At 40.1% G+C, this 18,144-nt stretch overlaps 2 protein-coding genes across 3 annotated transcripts in view; one reads left to right on the top strand and one right to left on the bottom strand.

Moving 5' to 3' along the window:
• Positions 1 to 2,903, bottom strand: part of LOC110974921 (steryl-sulfatase-like) — a 42,328-nt gene extending 39,425 nt beyond the window's left edge. The window contains exon 1 of the mRNA XM_087146575.1: positions 2,680 to 2,903. The gene's annotated coding sequence lies outside the window, so the exon portion shown is untranslated. The remainder of the gene's footprint in view (positions 1 to 2,679) is intronic.
• Positions 2,904 to 3,858: 955 nt separating this feature from the next.
• LOC110974878 (U3 small nucleolar RNA-associated protein 14 homolog C-like) overlaps positions 3,859 to 18,144 on the top strand; it is a 95,956-nt gene continuing 81,670 nt past the window's right edge. For both annotated transcript variants that reach the window (XM_022226805.2, XM_022226808.2), the window contains exons 1-3: positions 3,859 to 3,994; positions 11,644 to 11,710; positions 13,795 to 13,940. In XM_022226805.2, coding sequence (XP_022082497.2) covers positions 11,653 to 11,710; positions 13,795 to 13,940 — 204 coding nt within the window. In that variant the 5' untranslated portion in view covers positions 3,859 to 3,994; positions 11,644 to 11,652. The remainder of the gene's footprint in view (positions 3,995 to 11,643; positions 11,711 to 13,794; positions 13,941 to 18,144) is intronic.

Here is an 18,144-nt window from a genome sequence, read left to right as displayed (position 1 = left end):
CCAATTTTGTATAAATCGGAGTCGAGTTTAGTCGCTGAATCGGGCAGTGGCTCGTTTTCTCGCGCGTGCCGCAACTTTTTATGCTTACTGTCTACTAGCACCACGTGATCCATTCCTTCCAACTCGACACAATTCACGCGGCAGGTGCAAGCGGTGCAACCAAAACACTCTATACAATTGCTACACTCGTAACAGTTTTCGCAACTGTCCAAGGCATTAGAATTTTGGCAGTCGTGTGAATTAAAACAAGCCACGCAATTTATACATCTACCGCAATCGTCGCAAGAGGAGCAATTATTACATCTGAGGCAGTCGTTACATTCTTCACAATCGATGCATTGAAATAAACGGTCGGAATTTAAACAGCGAAAGCAATCGTACGAATCTATCAAGTTAATTGAATTTCTTGTGTTTTGGCAAAAATAACAATTAACGTTTGTTTTATGGTCTATCATATCCTTTTCTATAGTTTCTATTTATTTTTTTTTCCTTTTTTAAGCGACGCATAAATCATCTGGAACAAATACTTCGTTCGGTTTGTAAACTTGCTTGCCGGTCTTGGTCTTTCTCACTAAACAAACGCGATGCCTTTGGTTTTGCACATCCAACTTTGCTGCAATTAAATTTCGTTGTGATCGTAGCTTTTGTGTGTTCGGGGCTCCGCGAGTGCTGGTTTGGGAAGTCGGGTCACGGGGTGTGGGGGAAGTCCCTGCTGCGCAAGTGGGTGAGTGAAAATACCTAATGCTCTTTATCTCTCCCCCCTCTACTACTCGCTTCGGTATGTTTCTGTCCGATTTTGTACTATGGGCGCGTAAAGTCACGGTAGTGCAACCTCATTGATCCCATTATAGATACGCGTACGTTGACGCATAGTGAGGATTCGGAAAACGTGAATAGCTGGCGGGTTTGTGGGTTTCTGCGCATGCGTAGTTTATAACATTGAAGTACGTTGGAATGTCTTATAAATCAGTCTCAAACGTCTTAGCTCAGAAATATTCTTCAACAAAGATGTCTAAGGCATGGGACGAAAAAAAGGGGTATGTTTGAATTTCGATAAATATATGCTTTAATGAACTCATATTAAGTAGCTCTTAAAGGTTTCCATGTTGGAAAACGATAAGGTAGAGGGTTTGCGGATACACCATGAGGTAAATATCTCTCTAATATCCCTTGGGCTTTTTTACTTGTATTATGAATTAAAGTACTTGCCCGGGTAAATATTTTATAAAAAATGCAGTTCAATGAATTTAATCAGTGATAAAGTGAAGTCTGAGTAGCTAGGTTTAAAGTTTATAAATTAATAAAAAGAGGCGAGAACCTTTTAAAATTATATCTTTCTATAAACTTGTTTGCAATGTTGTGGTCGAGACCATTTAAGACCTTCACAAGACCTCCAGTGTAGACTTGACTCAAGTCGGGATCTCTCAGTGACGTCATCGTTTCGGCTTTGGATACATATCGAGACACGCGCCGTTAAGACTTGCTTTGCGCCCTCTTGTGTCCACTGACTACTATGAGTTCAGTTCATCTGAGGTTGCACTGCACCAATACGCTCCCATAGAAAACAGTGCAAAATCAGACCGAAAAGCGCTCACTGTCGACTCTCACGAATTCAAGATTATGGCCAGAATATCACTTTTTGTTTCAATTGTATGGGGGTTAGGAACGAATTTTTTTTCCGCCTTTCCCCGAAGATACCCCCAAATGGTAGTAAAACTATGCGCTCAGCGGAATGTGGCCGCCCCTCCGATAAAATAGGCCCGAAATTTGGGGTTTTTTGTGAAAGAAATACCCAAACTGGAAACTATCCGACCCAAACTCGGGATCAATAAAAATATTTCTATGATTCCTCCTGATTAATGCATGTTTTATTTTGAAAACCCTGTAGGATGACAATATATAAATGAAATAAATAAAATACGACTTTTTGACGAAATGCTTGATTTTAGTCGAATGCTCTTGTAGTCATATAAATCTTTCATTTATTGATCTTGTGTATAACTTGACATAAACATTGCTAAACGGAAATAAATGTTGAGTCAATAAAAAGCAATGCACCCTGGACTGGTGACATACATGTATGACACACGTACAACAAAGGCTATCAAATGAGGGGCCCGTTATAAAGTTTGTTCAAGTTCACAGACCTATAACGCATAGACTGCCAGGTCCTATTCAAAACTACAGGGGATTTTCGTTATCTGCGCAGCGCCCGACTTAAATCGAAACTATGGGCAAATTCGCCCCTCTGTATAGGAGATTACGCATAGTTGAAGAATTCCAGCTTTAACATTCTATAAAGCCATTTTTCGATTGTAAAAAAAAAATCTATTTACTCAATCTGGCCCCTAGGAATTCAAAACAATGCAGTTGCAACATTTGAAAAGAAGAGATAGCAGAACAGAAGAGCTCAAAGGTGAACATATTGAGCACATGTAAACAAAAGCAGGCAATGTACGGTGCGTTTCAGGTAATGCGACTGGACACGCTGCCTTCCATTGCTTCGCATATTGCTCATACTTTTCAAAATCACGGTTTTACGCGCAAGAGTTGCGGTCTATGCGTTTATGTGTCTGCCGGGCCGCGCGACGACCGTGTAGTGCGTACCGTGCGGCTAGCTGAAGGGATGGCTGACTAGGGAAGAGCATAAAAGAAAAGTCCGACTTGATACAAGCCTACCTTCAGTCTGAATTCAAGTTGCATGCTACTCAACTGAACTGCAACAAAAGCATTCCTTTGTCACTGTTCACGCTGTTACTTGTGACTGGGCTTGTGCATGGTCTTACGTCTGGTTTTGTGATGGCCTCGACTACAACGCCTGTTTGCAAACAATTTGAAAAAAAGTATAGAATTTCATTGTAGAGTGTCGTTGTTTTTGTTATTTTTCTTTCTGAAAAGTAACAAAAAGCACAGCTGTATGACTTAGACAACAATACATTCTGATAACACCCCAACATGTCATACAAAAGGCACTTTGTACCGAATACAAAGGTTTCTTGTTTGTCTTCATACACCTCAGTTTATTAAAGATGGCAGATCTACAAAATAAACACCTTTGAATTTGAAAAATTAGAGAAAACCTCTCCCAATATTTAAATTAGTTCTTTGCCAACTAATTGTTACACAATAAAATATGTTTCCAGATTTCCAGAAAAATTTCTCAGGAAATCAAAATTAAACAACTTTTACTCAAAGTTTATTTCAAAAAATTAGCAACAATACCTACTGTAACAAATTAAATAATAACAGATTAACAAATTCAACACAACCCTATTTGAACTGCTCCTGACACGACCCGCCGGACGCACTCTTATACTATATCATGGTTTCCACGAATTATTTGTCTTGGCAAAATGAATACGCCTCAGTCCTCAAGTGTGTTTCTTAAAATTCTGAAATTTGACTAGAAACTGATCACTGAATCTTTGCTTATACATTTTTTTAGACAACCAGTTGTATAGTCAAAACAAAACAAAGATAACCCCCGCTATCGAAGAATTTAAATTCACTTTCACGTTGGTTATACCTATTCCGATCATTATGGTTTTTTGTTTTTAAAAAAATGAAACTTACGACTGAAAGGCAAGTCCAGCCGCGTGGTTATCGACAGTCCGGACTGAGGATATCAAACGGTCGTGCAAGTCCAAACAATTTTTCAACAAAGTTTCCTTAAAAAGAGAGAGATTGGAGCAAAAGAGATAGAGATTAGAGCAACAAAATTCAGCCAGGTTAGTTTCCCTGTGCACAGCATACATATACTACGTGTCGTGTTCGGACCGCAATTAAAACTTTCAAACCCTCACCGATGAAACACGAGTGAGGGCGCCGTGTCCTATCTATAATGAAGAATGTGATGCATCAATGGACGAGCTACATGTACATGTAGGTTTACGTGCCATGTCGCATCGTGTGTGAACACGTGGGTGGCGTAGACGTTTCTCTACTTAGGCCTATTGAGTGAAATTTTGTGAGGTTTGGGGGCCTCGGTAAGCAGGTAAGAATGGGAGTGGTGTCACTAGATATCAGTTTCACACCTGTAACTATTTATTAGCCATGTTAGCCCATAGTTAACACACAGGCAATTTCATCATTCGATGTGCCAATTTTGGCTCTCGCCCCGCCGTGCTCACTAACATCTGGTCGTGATACTAATAGGACGGTTGGATCATGGAGGAAGGAAGGTTCGGAGGGGGGGAGAATGAGGATTCTTCTTGACTCTGTGCTACATTCTGATTAGTTTACTTGCACTATATACAGAGTGTGATTACATATGATCAGTGTTGTAATCAAGACCAGGCAGTCCGAGACCAACAGTTGAACAGACCAACACCAGGCCAGAAAAAGTAACCTGAGACCGAGACCAAGACCACATTTGTAAATAAATGGATAGAAATCATCTCTGAACATTGACATAAAACTGTGAAGATGGGCTATAAACCAAAGATCGACATGTATGCATTAAGTCTGACAGAATTGTCCTGGAATTTAGCATTGTTTTTTTGTTGTTACTTTGCAGTTTGAATTCTTCAATAATGTGTTTACTTTTTTACCTGCTCTGAATGTCGTGACATGCATATTGCATGCAATCAATGCAACCTACTGACCTAAAGGCACAATAAAATTTCAATAAATTTCCTATTTTATTTCTCATTCGTAAACACTGGGGACCTTTTGCCCGGTATGGCAGGCAGCACATTCTTGTAATCCATCTGTGTTAAATGTTATTACAAGGTTCACACGGAGACAGTAGTAGGATTTACATTAGCCCCACTAGTGTGGCATGGGCTCTCACTCCCGCTCTATCCTTAGCCACACATCCATATACACAATTTCATGTCGGCGTACTGAAAATTTTCGGCGCACCTACAATGTACTTATCATCATGGGCACAATTTCTTTTGCACACAGAGATGATCCTTTTCCTCTCCGCTTTCTTAGCGCCATTTATTGAATGATTTCATTCACATTGTTTTTGCCTTCACCTATTCAATCTCATTGACTTGGTCTCACAGTCACCAACTTTAAAATAAAGACTGGAAAATACTAGAACAGCGCGAGTGAAATCATCCAGTAAATGGCGCTAAGAAAGCGGAGAGGCTATGGATCATCTCTGTGTGCAAAAGAAATTGCGCCCACGATAGTAAGTGGGTGCGCCGAAAATTTCCGTACGCCGACACGAAATTGCGTATACGGATGTGTGGCTAAGGATGGAGCGGGAGTGAAAGTCCGTGCCACACCAGTGAGGCTAGATTTACATGTACTTTGGGCTAGCAGGTGAGTTTGAAAAATAAAAAATCTTGAAGTCTGAAGAACATTTACATGCAACAAGAAAAAAATGGGGCCTAAATAAAAATTAAGATCGAAAAATAACGGCACTTCGTAATTTTATGCATTTCAGCTCAATTCATTTTAAAGTGATAAAATTAAACCACTTTATTTTCATTTCAAACTAGGGACTGAAATGCAAACACCGCATCGCATTCCATTAAAAATCATACACGAAACATTTTTTGATTGTTCGAACATTTAAGCTTTTTAGATTCTTTAAAAATTTAAACAAACATGGCAAACATGAGGACTGAAAGATCATTTCTAGAAGTAGCCTGGTACACGTACGTACTTCATGGGGTGATGGCAGTGCATGTGTTCGATGAAGGCAGATGTTGTTCCTGCCTTATCCCTGATGCTGGGTTTTCGTGCAAAAAACACACACAGCAACTTTTTTTTTTCTTCCTGTTTGACACCAACGTATTCCTTGTGGTAGTTGAATGCGTAATGTATGATTTCCAAATTGCCAGACATGAAAGTCGGAAAAGACGTTCCAGTAATCATGACATCAACGACTTATGCACCACCAAGGCAAAGGCTCGCGGTGGCACACATTGTGCCAAAAACACTATCACGTAATGGTGTCTTGTTAGTCAAGTTTGAGATCAACAAACAGTTCATAAATAAGCATCTAGTTACCAGATCACGCAATGTGACTACGGGTTCTCAGGTAACCCGATGAAATACATGTATCTTTTTACAGCCGTTAACCAGTGGCAATTATTTGGGGGCTGTCACACGCTATCTTCTTCCTGATACAAGCTTCAACTTTGTGTGCGCAAGTTTAACTGCGAGTGCAAAAGCTTTAAACTTTGGCTGCGCAAGTTTTAAGTTGGGTGCACATGTAATTCACGCCAAGGGTAAAGTTTGCGCATGACATGCTACTGCTAGCTGTAGCCACAAGGAATGCTCGTACGTACAGTCCTTAAAGGCCGTACGTACATCTTGCTTGGTCTCAATTAAAGTTTTTCATAGGTCTACAAACATCGAAATTCATCACCAATTACATGTAGGTATAAAAGGGTGCAAAGTATATTATTAAATTGGTCTTGTACTGGTCTCGGCCGAAAATTCTGAGAACAGGAGGTGCAAGACCAAGACCGAGACCAATGATTCGAGACCAAGACCAGCATGTTCAAGACCATGACCACCTTCAAACTGGGTCTCAAGACTGGTCTCGAGACCAAGACCAGTCTCGACGACTACAACACTGCACATGATGCGGCATGACTGAAGGCATGCACACGAAAGGACAGAAGCTACTCTAATCTTCCCATAATGCAATGGTCAAATCTAAGGTGAACCTGAAAGGACATGTAATCACATGGAATATCCCGTTACAATGTTCAGATTCTGAACATGACAAGTATGGCCCACTTACACTTGCCTTGCTGCACATGTATATATCCGGATGCCGGATAAAGAAACCGAGGAAAGAGTTCACGCACAGTGCTAATTTTCCCCTAAAATGTCATAGGCGTAAAAAAGTAACAGCCGTCGTAAAGTGATTATATTATGGGTGTTCATTACCATAAGTACCCTGTTATATATGCCCATTCCTAGGAAACAAAGTTCAGTTTTCCAAACTAACTGATATGCTGACATACAAACCTTGAGGATCCTTAATTAATCCACGGTAGTAGCTCTAATTTGGGTAAATTTTGACAATATTTAAGCAACAAAACCAGATTTTTTTACCCGAGTTCAGGGAAAGATGAATTCATTACGCCATTTTGTTTGAGTGCTGGTCAACTCATACGCATACCAACTGGTACACACCACTGCTACATCTGATTTGAACCAGCCAGCCTACACCGCAAGCTCAGTGATGAATGGTTAAGACGTCTGCACTAGTAAGCAGGGAGTCGTGGGTTTGAGTCCCACCCAAGTACGATTGTAGTTTTTTTCGAAAGCCTTCAAAGGCAAACACTTGGGTATATAGTGTAATAGGACATGTTGGGCAGGGTGAAAATCTAAAATTAATTAATACCTCCTGGTACAAATCCATCCTTAGAAATAGTCTTATCTATTCTCATAACAAGTGAGTGCAGCTGTACAATTTACATTTAGGTGATAGCTGAGCACTTTGAGTGCCAAGAATAGAAAAATATGAAGCAAGGCAGGGTTCTCCCCAGGATTTTTCAAAACTGGGGGGGATTTCCATTGTGGTTTACCAACATTTTGCAAAGCCATGGCGTGGGGTTCGGACCCCGCCCAAGGGCCTCAAAAATTTTGGGACTTTATAGGTGCTCTCAGCTGCATTTCAGAGTATTTCCTGCGTTTTTCAAGTACCTATTCTCAGGAAAAAACAAAACAAATTCAATATTTTTTTTTAAATTTTGGATATTAGTATTTTAACAAATCACCAGTTTCCTTTCTGGACTACTACGAAAGTTCGGATTTCATGCAACACAGGCCACAAGGAAAGTTCGGTGCCGATGTACATGTAATGTACGGTCGTACTAATAAATGTCAACACAGCGTCAACACAACGTCAACATGCATCAACACGTGATAGTAATGCCAACACACCGTCAACACACCAAAATCATGTTCTAAGTTAACAGAAACGCAATTCGATAGCAATATAATGCCTAAAATACAATTTGGCTAACAACAGTGGGCGACATTTGGGGGAAAAAGCCGTTTTATTTCACAAAAATAACACCCCCCGCACAGCCACAAAAGACGTTAGCCATGTTGCTTCTTGGTCAGACGGACCATACCATTACGCTACAGGGGGTCACCTTTATACAGTAAACCATGGTACGGTCCAAACGCCGTGAGAAGGCAAGATGGCGGCGAACTGTGGCGCTGCTCAGAGACAATTTTTTCGCGTGAAAAAACTCCCTTGAAATGTAGTAAAATGTAAACTTGATTAAATAGAAATTATTCCTAAGCATATACGTTACAGTTCGATACATCTGTTTTCAATGCATTTTTTAAGTGTTGACGGTGTGTTAACGTTACTATCAATGTGTTGACGCATGTTGACAGTGTGTTGACGCTGATTACATGTAGTATGACCCTGTATGTACGGTGTGCAGTACAGTGTGGCCGCCGACACGTGGTGCACAATGCATGTACAATACATGGAAAAATGCAAGACTAAACTTTTTTCATCTAGATTTTCCGGACATGCAATCTGCATTATGTAAGATAACTCTGAACCATACTCTCATAATTATATTGTGCGTATCGGGGATGAAAAAATGGGTATCAGCCCGTTTTTTGCGTATCGGGCAGAAATAATTGCGTATCGGGCCCAATACGCAAGTTTTTACATGGGGAGAACCCTGCAAGGGTTTGGAAACTGAGATACCAATTTGGAGCAAGTATACATAAAACATTATTAACTGTACATCTGGAGCACTACAGAATGGAAAATTCGACCTGTATTAATTTAGTCATTCAAGTCAACTCCCTTTCAAATTTTGCATTGAAATTAGAAGCTATACACCAAGACTGTATCGTGTACCATTTTCGTGGATGGAGAGATTAATTCTCTGAATTACAGCAAATGAACCACATCCAACTAAGTGAGACTTTCTCTGGTAAAATCTTCACTCTTGCTGAGTTCCGGTCTGAATCTCATCTGTGCTGTTCTGCCTACTTCCAAAAAATCTTTTAATAATTTTTTAAATTCTTACCAAATATATTTATGCAATATTCAGGAAAAGACAAATCTCAATATGTTAGATTTGTCAAACCAAAACTGTCTGAATTCATCATTTTGAGCAGACAATCCAAACTGAACTGGTACATATATAATCTCTTAGCCAATTAACAATAAAACAAGTATTATGGGAAAACTATAGGAACAAACTGCATAAGATGTGTGTGACTCATTATTCTAACGAAAACTTGCAAGCTATGGCTATTTTCCTGTGTACCCTTCTGCAGTTTCTTGTGCGATTTTTTTTCCATCTGATCTGGTCTTTGAACACAATCTACAAACCAAAACACTGTGTAACCTTAAGCTTTTTTCCAGTGAGTCCAGTGATGTAGCCATCTTTACTTTCATCTTTTTAAGAATCCTGCAAAAGCCATAGATATCATACTGAGATTTCTGAGAATCAAATCATTACTATCTTGAAACTTATTAGAGAGCCCAATGAGCATATCTAAAGTGACTTCTTTTTTGGTAGTCTTATGACCCGTTATTCATTTTGCTGACCCATTATTCATTTTGCTGACCCATGAAGGTTTGACAAAAGTATTGTCAGTGAGATCTAGAAAGTGCTGATGTCATGTGTCAACTTGATTCCATACATTGTTGGTGAAAATGACATGAAGTGTTGCTCATTCCCGAACCAATTCTGTTAGATACACTGCTTCCTGGATGGGCTGAACTGGCAAATCCTTGAAGCTGCTCTTGACACGGAAGCATTACCATGTCCTAAAGCTGCTATACTACTTGCTTATGGTGCTGTCACTTCTTGAGGCCATCAGGAAGTTACTCATCTTGTCTGCTACATCGACTGCCCCTGTAACTCCACCTCTCCCAAGAGCTTCCTTGAGGTTTTGCTTTAGACTGATACCTGTGAGAATAGAACAGAGTGTGCATCAATGTTGGCCGCCAAAAATACCATTATTAAATTTTTCTTTGGGAGTATTTTTGTGCAACATGCCTTTAACCATCTGCAACTATGAATGGCCAAAAGGGGGGCCAATTTCCACAGAGGAATCACCAAAGAACTTTTTGCCCTTTCCTTCTGCCTTTGCTTGAGTACTCTCAAAATTCATTTTTGAGGGGGGAACCAACCACTTTACATTCATGTGACCAATTCTGACTGAATGCATCTACCCCCTCCGTCCCCGGGCACCACCACCGGAAATTGAACCTTCTACATTTTACATTGAGATTAGATGCAAACCTGTCTATTTAATGGGGCCCCCAGCCCCTATGTACATGTAAATAATCGAAGACCTAAATAATCTGTATTTGCCAATCATCACTATCAGATGTTCTGCTTAAAGTGTCAGCCAAAGCATTACCTTTTCCTTGTATCCATTTCAGGAATTTTTTCAATTTCCCTGTGGTCGATAATAACATTTTATTTTCATGTTTATCAAGAACCTGTTCGTTCTTATTAGCTAAACAGGCAAAATTGCCAAGTATCTTGTCCAGTTTGGTCACTTGTTCTCTCTGTGCCACTCGCACTTCCAGTGCCCAGGCTGTCCATAGTTGAAGCACAGACCCGACTTTCACGCTAATGACGTGCTCCTCATAGTGGCCTGGCTACCAGCAGATCTCGTCAGCGCAGCTGGCATCGCTGACTGCCAAGATGAAAACCCACTCTTTGTTCTGTTCTTCTGGTCTTGCTTCTGTTTTTTTGGTGGCTCTGGCTTCAGCCCTATTTTTTTCTTTTCGTCCTCGGAATCAGATGCCAAAGGGTTAGATTCACACTCCTTGACAATTCGCCACCTGGTATCGGAAGAATTGGCCATTCTGATCAATTTCTGCCTGTGTTTCAGGAGGGCTATACCTTATGCAATGTCTTGGCTGCCTGTTGAATATCTTTGTCATCATTTATTTTGGCTTTGGCTTTGGTGAGCTTGGCTGTTTCTTTGACATTGAATTTGTATTTGTCCTCGCAGCCTTTTTTTTAAAACTTTAGATGTCATTTGAAAGGATATTTTGTTGAACTTTTGACAACTGATTGTCAGAAATCTCTCTGAGTGTCTACTGATTAGAACGCAACAGATTTGGCCATGTAAGACAGTCCAGATTGTCTAAAGTGTGGCCTGAGAATTGGCCACCACTTGCCTCACTGTTTCTTCCACAAATACAGCTTGATTAGGTTCCATGATGGTAGAAAATGGCAACGCACTGACACAATATTAGTGTAGTCCTTTGGAGTGCTCCCAGAGAGTGACTGCACTAGGACAGTCTCTCACTTTTATACCCTGAGCCAATGCCCTATTATGCAACACCACCTGTCTGACAATGCACACTATGTGTTGTTCAAATTGGCTAAACAAGTACATGTATGCCACGTTATACTATATACCATGGGAAATGATTATTCTTTGTGCACATTTTTTATTGATTCTTAATATGAATTGTAAATACAGGTATATTCATACATTTGCTAACTTTTCTCATGACAATAATTTGGTTAAAAAATCACAGAGAGAAAATGAATATAATAATGTGTAATTTGATTAGGAACTTGTACATAATATTTTCTTTATTCCGAACAATTCTGAATTAAATGTTATTGTCACACACCTAAAAATTATGTCCATGGAACTAAGGCGGAGGAACACTTTTATACTGTCTCATGTTTCGTTGTTTTGATGAACACCTAGGCTGGAATAATGGAGCGGTCAGAAGCAAGCGGAGAAGTTTCAGAGTTCAACTTCAGTGGTCCAGGCGGTATGTAAATAGAAATGTTTTATGCTTGACACGTGGTAAAAAGTTACAGTAATTGGCGTCTATTTTTTAGTAATTAGTGTGAGAAGAAGGGTCCTCATTAAGGGGCCGTCCAATGTTTTCAACATTTTCACAAGCGTAAAAATGTACAAAGGGGAGGGGGTCATAGGCTGCATCTGAATTTTCGGATCCTGTGTAATGTTGATTTTTTTAGTTGTATTATTTATATGTAAAACGTGAAAAATCAATAAAAAGCACGCATTAGATGTAATCACCAGTCACGTGCTGAAAGCTGGCTGCGACAGAGTAAATGCGCAAGGTTCGTATGCACTGTGCAAGTGCAAGTACTTTCCACGGACTGTAGGCCTACCCGCCTTGGCACAGCCCGGTGCATACCACATTGATATGATGCTCAGCCGGCATGTGTACAAGTACATGTACAATGTACGTGAAGCCCGCCTATGAGCGCAAGCACACAGTACATGTACAGTACAGTACATGTACTGTACTAAATAACCTTTGACACTGTGGCACATTGTTCCCAACCTGGTATCCATCTTTACGGACATAATTTAGTACAGGGGATGTGCACGAGATCATCATAGATGAGAAAAATGTTTCTTTATAGACTTGTCGTTTCTTTTATTAATAATGTGTCCAACAATGTATTGCCCACGGGAGTTTGTTGCTATTTCACAATACCAATAGAAAAATGTTGATAAGTACTAATTTGGGGGGAAGGGGGCCTGAAAAATAGTACTGTACATGTACATTGTATGTACTACTGTGAAAATGTTGAAAACTTTGGACGACCCCCTAAGCTACTATTTCCTGTCGATCTTTAACAAGAATATATCATAAAGAATACACAAAGTACCATTATGTTAAATTCAGTGATGCTACATGTAAATTGATGTTTGATGACTTTTCACTACGGTGTGTCTCAAAGCATAAGATGAGGTTGTAGCCCTAAAAGGAAAGGGAAAAGGGGGCAGAATGCATTCCCCCCATATTTTATGTGATATCACCACAGTGTTGTTTTTTTCACATGCTGAGGCTTGAGGACTTTTTCAGTGACTCTTTGCAGTTATTTTGACACTACTTTGTTAATAATCAAACCTATTGTTCTGGCGAAACACCATTGTTTGAGTCAGACCAGTTGAAGTTGCATGACGTAACCTGGGAGATTTTCAAGATTTTCCGTTTTCAAAATTCTTCAAAAAATCATACTGTAACTTCATTTACTGGACATTTACACCCACGCGAATGACTGTCCGGTTTCTACTCTAATCTATTGATGCCCGAGTATTTCAGCCAGGCCTGGTAATAAGAGCCCAGATTGTGCGGTGTTTTTATAAGTTTCTTTTGTTCCTGGACCTGGCTCGATATGCGGCTGGCGTCTTTTCAATAGGGGCCAGATTAGCATGCAGCGGTATTACATCGCTCATTACTGGAGCGCTGGAGCACTTTTTGCCCGGTGGTAATCTGCTCGTGCTGAATGCCACCAACAGTGGTATTATCTTTTGAAACAATGACAGATTTCCTGTACTATTGAGAACTGAAAAATGTTGCCAATTCCCAGTAGCCTGGTCTTTTGTTCCGAGCATGGTCTTTTGTTATAAGGCCTACATGTACCGGTAGCTCTTTTTGTCCGGCTTCAGGCTCCCTGATTTCGTGTGTAAAGCAGCACATGGTTGCTGCACGCAGGCTGGCATGCGTGCAGCCTTTAGTTTCAAATACCGGTAACTGTAACAACAAAACCTTACATGTACATGTACATGTATGTCAGATTCAATTGAAACTTCACATTTGTACTGATTAACCCTAACCCTCCTCAATCCTTCACCTGTTGGAGGACTGAGGAGTGTTAGGGTTCGGAATGTTTGTATGTATGTATTCCAAGTTCTTAAATATCAGGCATGGGTCAATCAAGTTGTTAGGGGTAGAATATTCCTTCCCCCCAACCTCAGATGGTCAGAAATAACCTGGGTCCTTTAGGGTCAAGTGCCAGTTTTATGAGGAATTAACATTCAAAAACACTGAAATTGCATGATTTGTTATAGTTACTTTCTTCTACGTCATTCCAGACAAAAGTGGATCTGTGAAGATGCATGAGTTGATGAGTTCTCTGTCAAATACGCCAAGTCACTCAGAGCTCAAGAAACAGCTGAGTAGTGTTCAGAAAACTCAGAAAGTTCTTGCAACACCTTTACATAAGCATGATGCACAAAAGGTAAGTTTTACAGGTACTGACTTGTAGAATTTAAAAGTTTAAGACACCGATATTTTTCTCACGTTGTATTTCCCCAATGCTTTAAATAGCGCCTAAATCAGTCGCAAATGCAACCAAATTTTGCTAATGTGATCATATTTTCACCATACAGTCGCCATTTGCGACTTAAGATAGCTCAGAAACCTGCATACAACATGTACTTGAACAATTTTGAATATGCTTAAAAATAAAAAAGCAATGATTATGTACTCAAAATTCATTCCAGAAAAGTAAAAATGGCAGCACAAATCGCATCGTGGATATAAAGCTTACTATGTTCATTGCACATATCCATATACGATATTCTACATGTGTTGCAATTATGATCACACACATGTGTTGGTTGGTTCCTGACCTAAACATACATTGTTGATGCATTGTATACTGACACTAGGGCCATTTTACAAACCGCTGCATGGGCCCCATTTTTTTCTGCTTTTTCGCTTCAACGTGAAGCCTGAAACAGAGTTTATGCCGGATTTTAAAGGTGTCGCTGTAATGTAGAGTCGAAATTACTGCGATTCATGCAGCAGGGTGTCCCTTGACATGCTGAAACTACGGAGATCATAACGTCCGTGACTGAACCCCTTGGCAAGAACCCTGATTTCGTTGATTGACCTCATTGGCACTCATGTACATACATGTACATGCAAGTTGTGTGATGTACATGCGCCGGGCCATGACGGGTCATGATTCTACAGCATGGATGGACGGTGTAAAAATAGGGTATTTATACTAATATTCAGCGCACATGATAACTAAACTTTCATAAAAGTGCTGGCGCCTAGAATTTTCCCCATCAGGAGCCAGTTGCTACGGAGTAATATATTCTGTTTAAAGGGTTGATTTTCCCCACATCTTAGTTTTCCCAAAGTGGACCAATGGGTCAGTAATGCATTAAAGGGTCAGTCTGTTTTGGACAATGAACACGAAAATTCCTCTGAATCTTAAAAACATGCAATAAATTTTAACCTGAAATTTGTATTCATTTCTGACAACCACACCTCCATTTTCTAGCATCAGTTATACAGTAAACATTCTGCCTGACTTGTACAGTGTAGCTTATTTTTTCAACACTGCCACCCACTGTATTACTGCAGTTACAGTAAGGCAACGGTACAGGATGCTTTAGTATCTGAGGTTTCAGAAAACTTACAGAAAATCTCATTTTTACTAGGTGCACTAATATATTCTTGGCTTGTGTCCAGCTCAGGAGAACGGACACTACTATTGCTTGAGCTTTAATGTTAGTTTAAGACTAACCAAACGCATATTTATTTCCATTCATAATACCATTTTAGTCAGAGAGTCAAAAAAGTCAGTTTGCAATAAATTCCCAAGGATTTTTGCCAAAGGTTTTTACTTTTATTTTCCCAAACATCCCCGTCCATGTTACGGTATATTCCTTGTGGAAGTAGTCCAGAAGAATCTCCTTATATGGACCTGGTGCATGTGTGGCGCAGTGCATATAGCCTGTTGTCGAATAGGTATAGATTAAACTGTGTTGTATCCAGGTGCCAGCACATGTTTATGCAGCGGGCATTCTCAAATGTTAACCACTTGCTGCCGGGTGGATTTTTCTTGAACAAGATAAGATGCCTGCTCATTTTCAAGATTTTCCATTTTCAAAGTTCTTCAAAAATTCATCATTTCATTTAATGGCCATTTATACCAAAATGAAGGACTCTTTGGGCACTATTCTAAAGCTGACACTAAAATTCATTGACTCCTGAATATTTCAGCCAGGCCTGCAGCCTTGGAAAAAGAGCCCAGATTGTGTGGTGTTACGTAAGATTCTTTTGTTCCTGAAACCAGCACAGTGCACTGCTGACCTCTTTTCAATAGGGGCCAGATTAGCTTGAAGTGGTGCTGTATGGCTCATTGCTGCGGTGGTGGAGAGCTTTTGTCCCCGGTGGTAATCCGCTCGCTCTAAATGCCTCAAACCATGGTATACTGTTTCAAAGCAAGACTGGATTTTCTCCACTATTTAGAGCGAAAAAATGTCGGTAATGCCCAGCAGCTCAATCTTTTGTGCTGAGCATGGTCTTTCGTTATAAGGCCCAACTCTTTTTGTCCCAGTTCTGGGCTCCCCGGCTCTGCATGTAAAGCCTACATGTATGTACTCGAAAACGGTCGCCCTGCAGGAAGTGGTTAATACAGGGTCACATTGCGCATTGTTGAGTTGGGAACCTGTCTAAGGTATTTATGAGTATCATTTCACACATTCCTCTTTGGATGATGTGCAGACATGCAGGGATCTTCTGTTTCCATCACACTAAGACCTTTAACCACATTCAGGTGAATTACATGTATGTTTGTAGAACCCAGTGGCATCTTTAGTCATCCCCACTCTTTGAGTGATTCCTATTGTGTTTGCACACATAGGGGCTCAAAACTACTGGTAGTGGAGGTTAAGTGTGCTTGAAACCCTCTCCAAGCCATATGCCATAGCTTAGTGTTGTAACAAACATCACTCACTGATACAGTCTATTGTCTTAGAACTACAGTGTGATTCATTAAGAAATGATTTTCTAATTTTGAACTAATGGCTAGCAAAGTGACAGAAATAATGAAGACCAACCATGCAGAAGACTGTTGCGTCTCACTGTAAAAACTTTGCATTCTGCTGAAAAAAGTAATTTTTTTACGTGGATCAAGTTTGAAATGGAATACTACCATCTGTTAAAGGCTATAGGCTATTGTAAAATATTTAATTGTAACAATTACTATTTTCTACGTGTAGTAAGCTCAGGGCCACATTTTGAAATGATTACCTCATCAAACCAGAAAGTGCTGGAAGTGACAAGATAGCTAAAATAGTCAATGCCATGTGATTGGTCCTCAGCCACTCAAAAGACAGGATCTGTTGGAGAATCTTTTTACAATCTTTTTAAAAGGTTTTATGGTCACATTGGTTGGGGCATCTGTACAACCATCCCAATGAAGTACATGTACATGTAGTACCCCTCCGTTGACCTGCCAGTTTGTGTAACTTTTACTGCATCAAATGAAATTAACCTTTATTTACTGCTGGCTCTGCCTGCAACTGCTGATTAAGAAAAAAAATGAAAACGGACATGGTTTGTAATTCTGGAAAAACAACACGTGCTGTATTAAAGACCAATATCACATGGTAGAGGACATTCTCATTTCTTTTGTGCAATTTACATGTACATGTAGGTAAAGTGGAATGCTGCCAACACAACAAATGATTGGTAAAAGGATTGTTCGGTATAGCGACTTTGAATCACAATCCAATGAACCTGACCAAGTATGCGCAAAAAAACTCAGAATAAAAACATTGAAAAGTGGCATTTTGTTAAATAAATGTTGATCTCCTTTCATGTTTCACCTTTTACTGAATGTAGAATCTCACGGTGAAATCAAGGTTTCCTTGAGTCGTTGCTTAAAAACTGCTTGCAACATGTACAGATCCACCAAGAATTTGCTGAGCCTACATGTATATACCCACACCCGATTCCCGTTGCCGTCAAACTGTGGAGAGGTCTCTCAGTCTAAAAGCCTATTTCAGCCTTCCTGGAAATTGACCACAGAGTGGGCATCATGCAAACCAGAAATTTTCCCCTTTCTGTGGGCATCGGGACAACAGTGTCAGCACAAGCACTTTCATACATGAGCATGCACGCTGGTAAACAAACCTCAAACGGGAAAGAGGATATCCAATAAATCGTTCTCCTCACAAGCACCTCTTGTAATCTCAAAAAGCGCACTCACGAAAGGAAAAAAAAAACACTGGAATCATGCAGGAATCATACTAGGGCTATTATGTTCTGGGGCACCCTGGGGTGCACAGAATTTTTTTCAAGGGGCACCAAAAGACAATGAGTAGAAGTTGTTCATGGATTTCAAATTGCAGGCACCCAGGGGGCCCATGCCCCCCTGCAGTTATGCCACTGGAATCATGTGCCCAGATATGCAGATATATCCATTATTCTCCATGAGGGGTTTTAGCAGGGGGCTGCCAAAATGTTAAACTGGCCTGCTAAAGTTTTGCCTCCCCGCCAGAATTCTCACCACCCTGTCACTTTTTCTGTTGGATTTTCCCAATTCCCCACTGTCTTCACAGTTTATCTAAGTTTGCTGTTCTTTATGGAACAGACATGAGAAGTTGCCATCAGTATTCAGTACAACAGTGTAGCTCTTC

Source organism: Acanthaster planci, linkage group LG15, assembly GCF_054643075.1.
Source record: "Acanthaster planci isolate LZ-2023a linkage group LG15, COTS_SCS, whole genome shotgun sequence".
In the NCBI taxonomy this organism is placed as follows: domain Eukaryota; kingdom Metazoa; phylum Echinodermata; class Asteroidea; order Valvatida; family Acanthasteridae; genus Acanthaster; species Acanthaster planci.
This window is presented reverse-complemented; position numbering and strand designations above follow the sequence as displayed.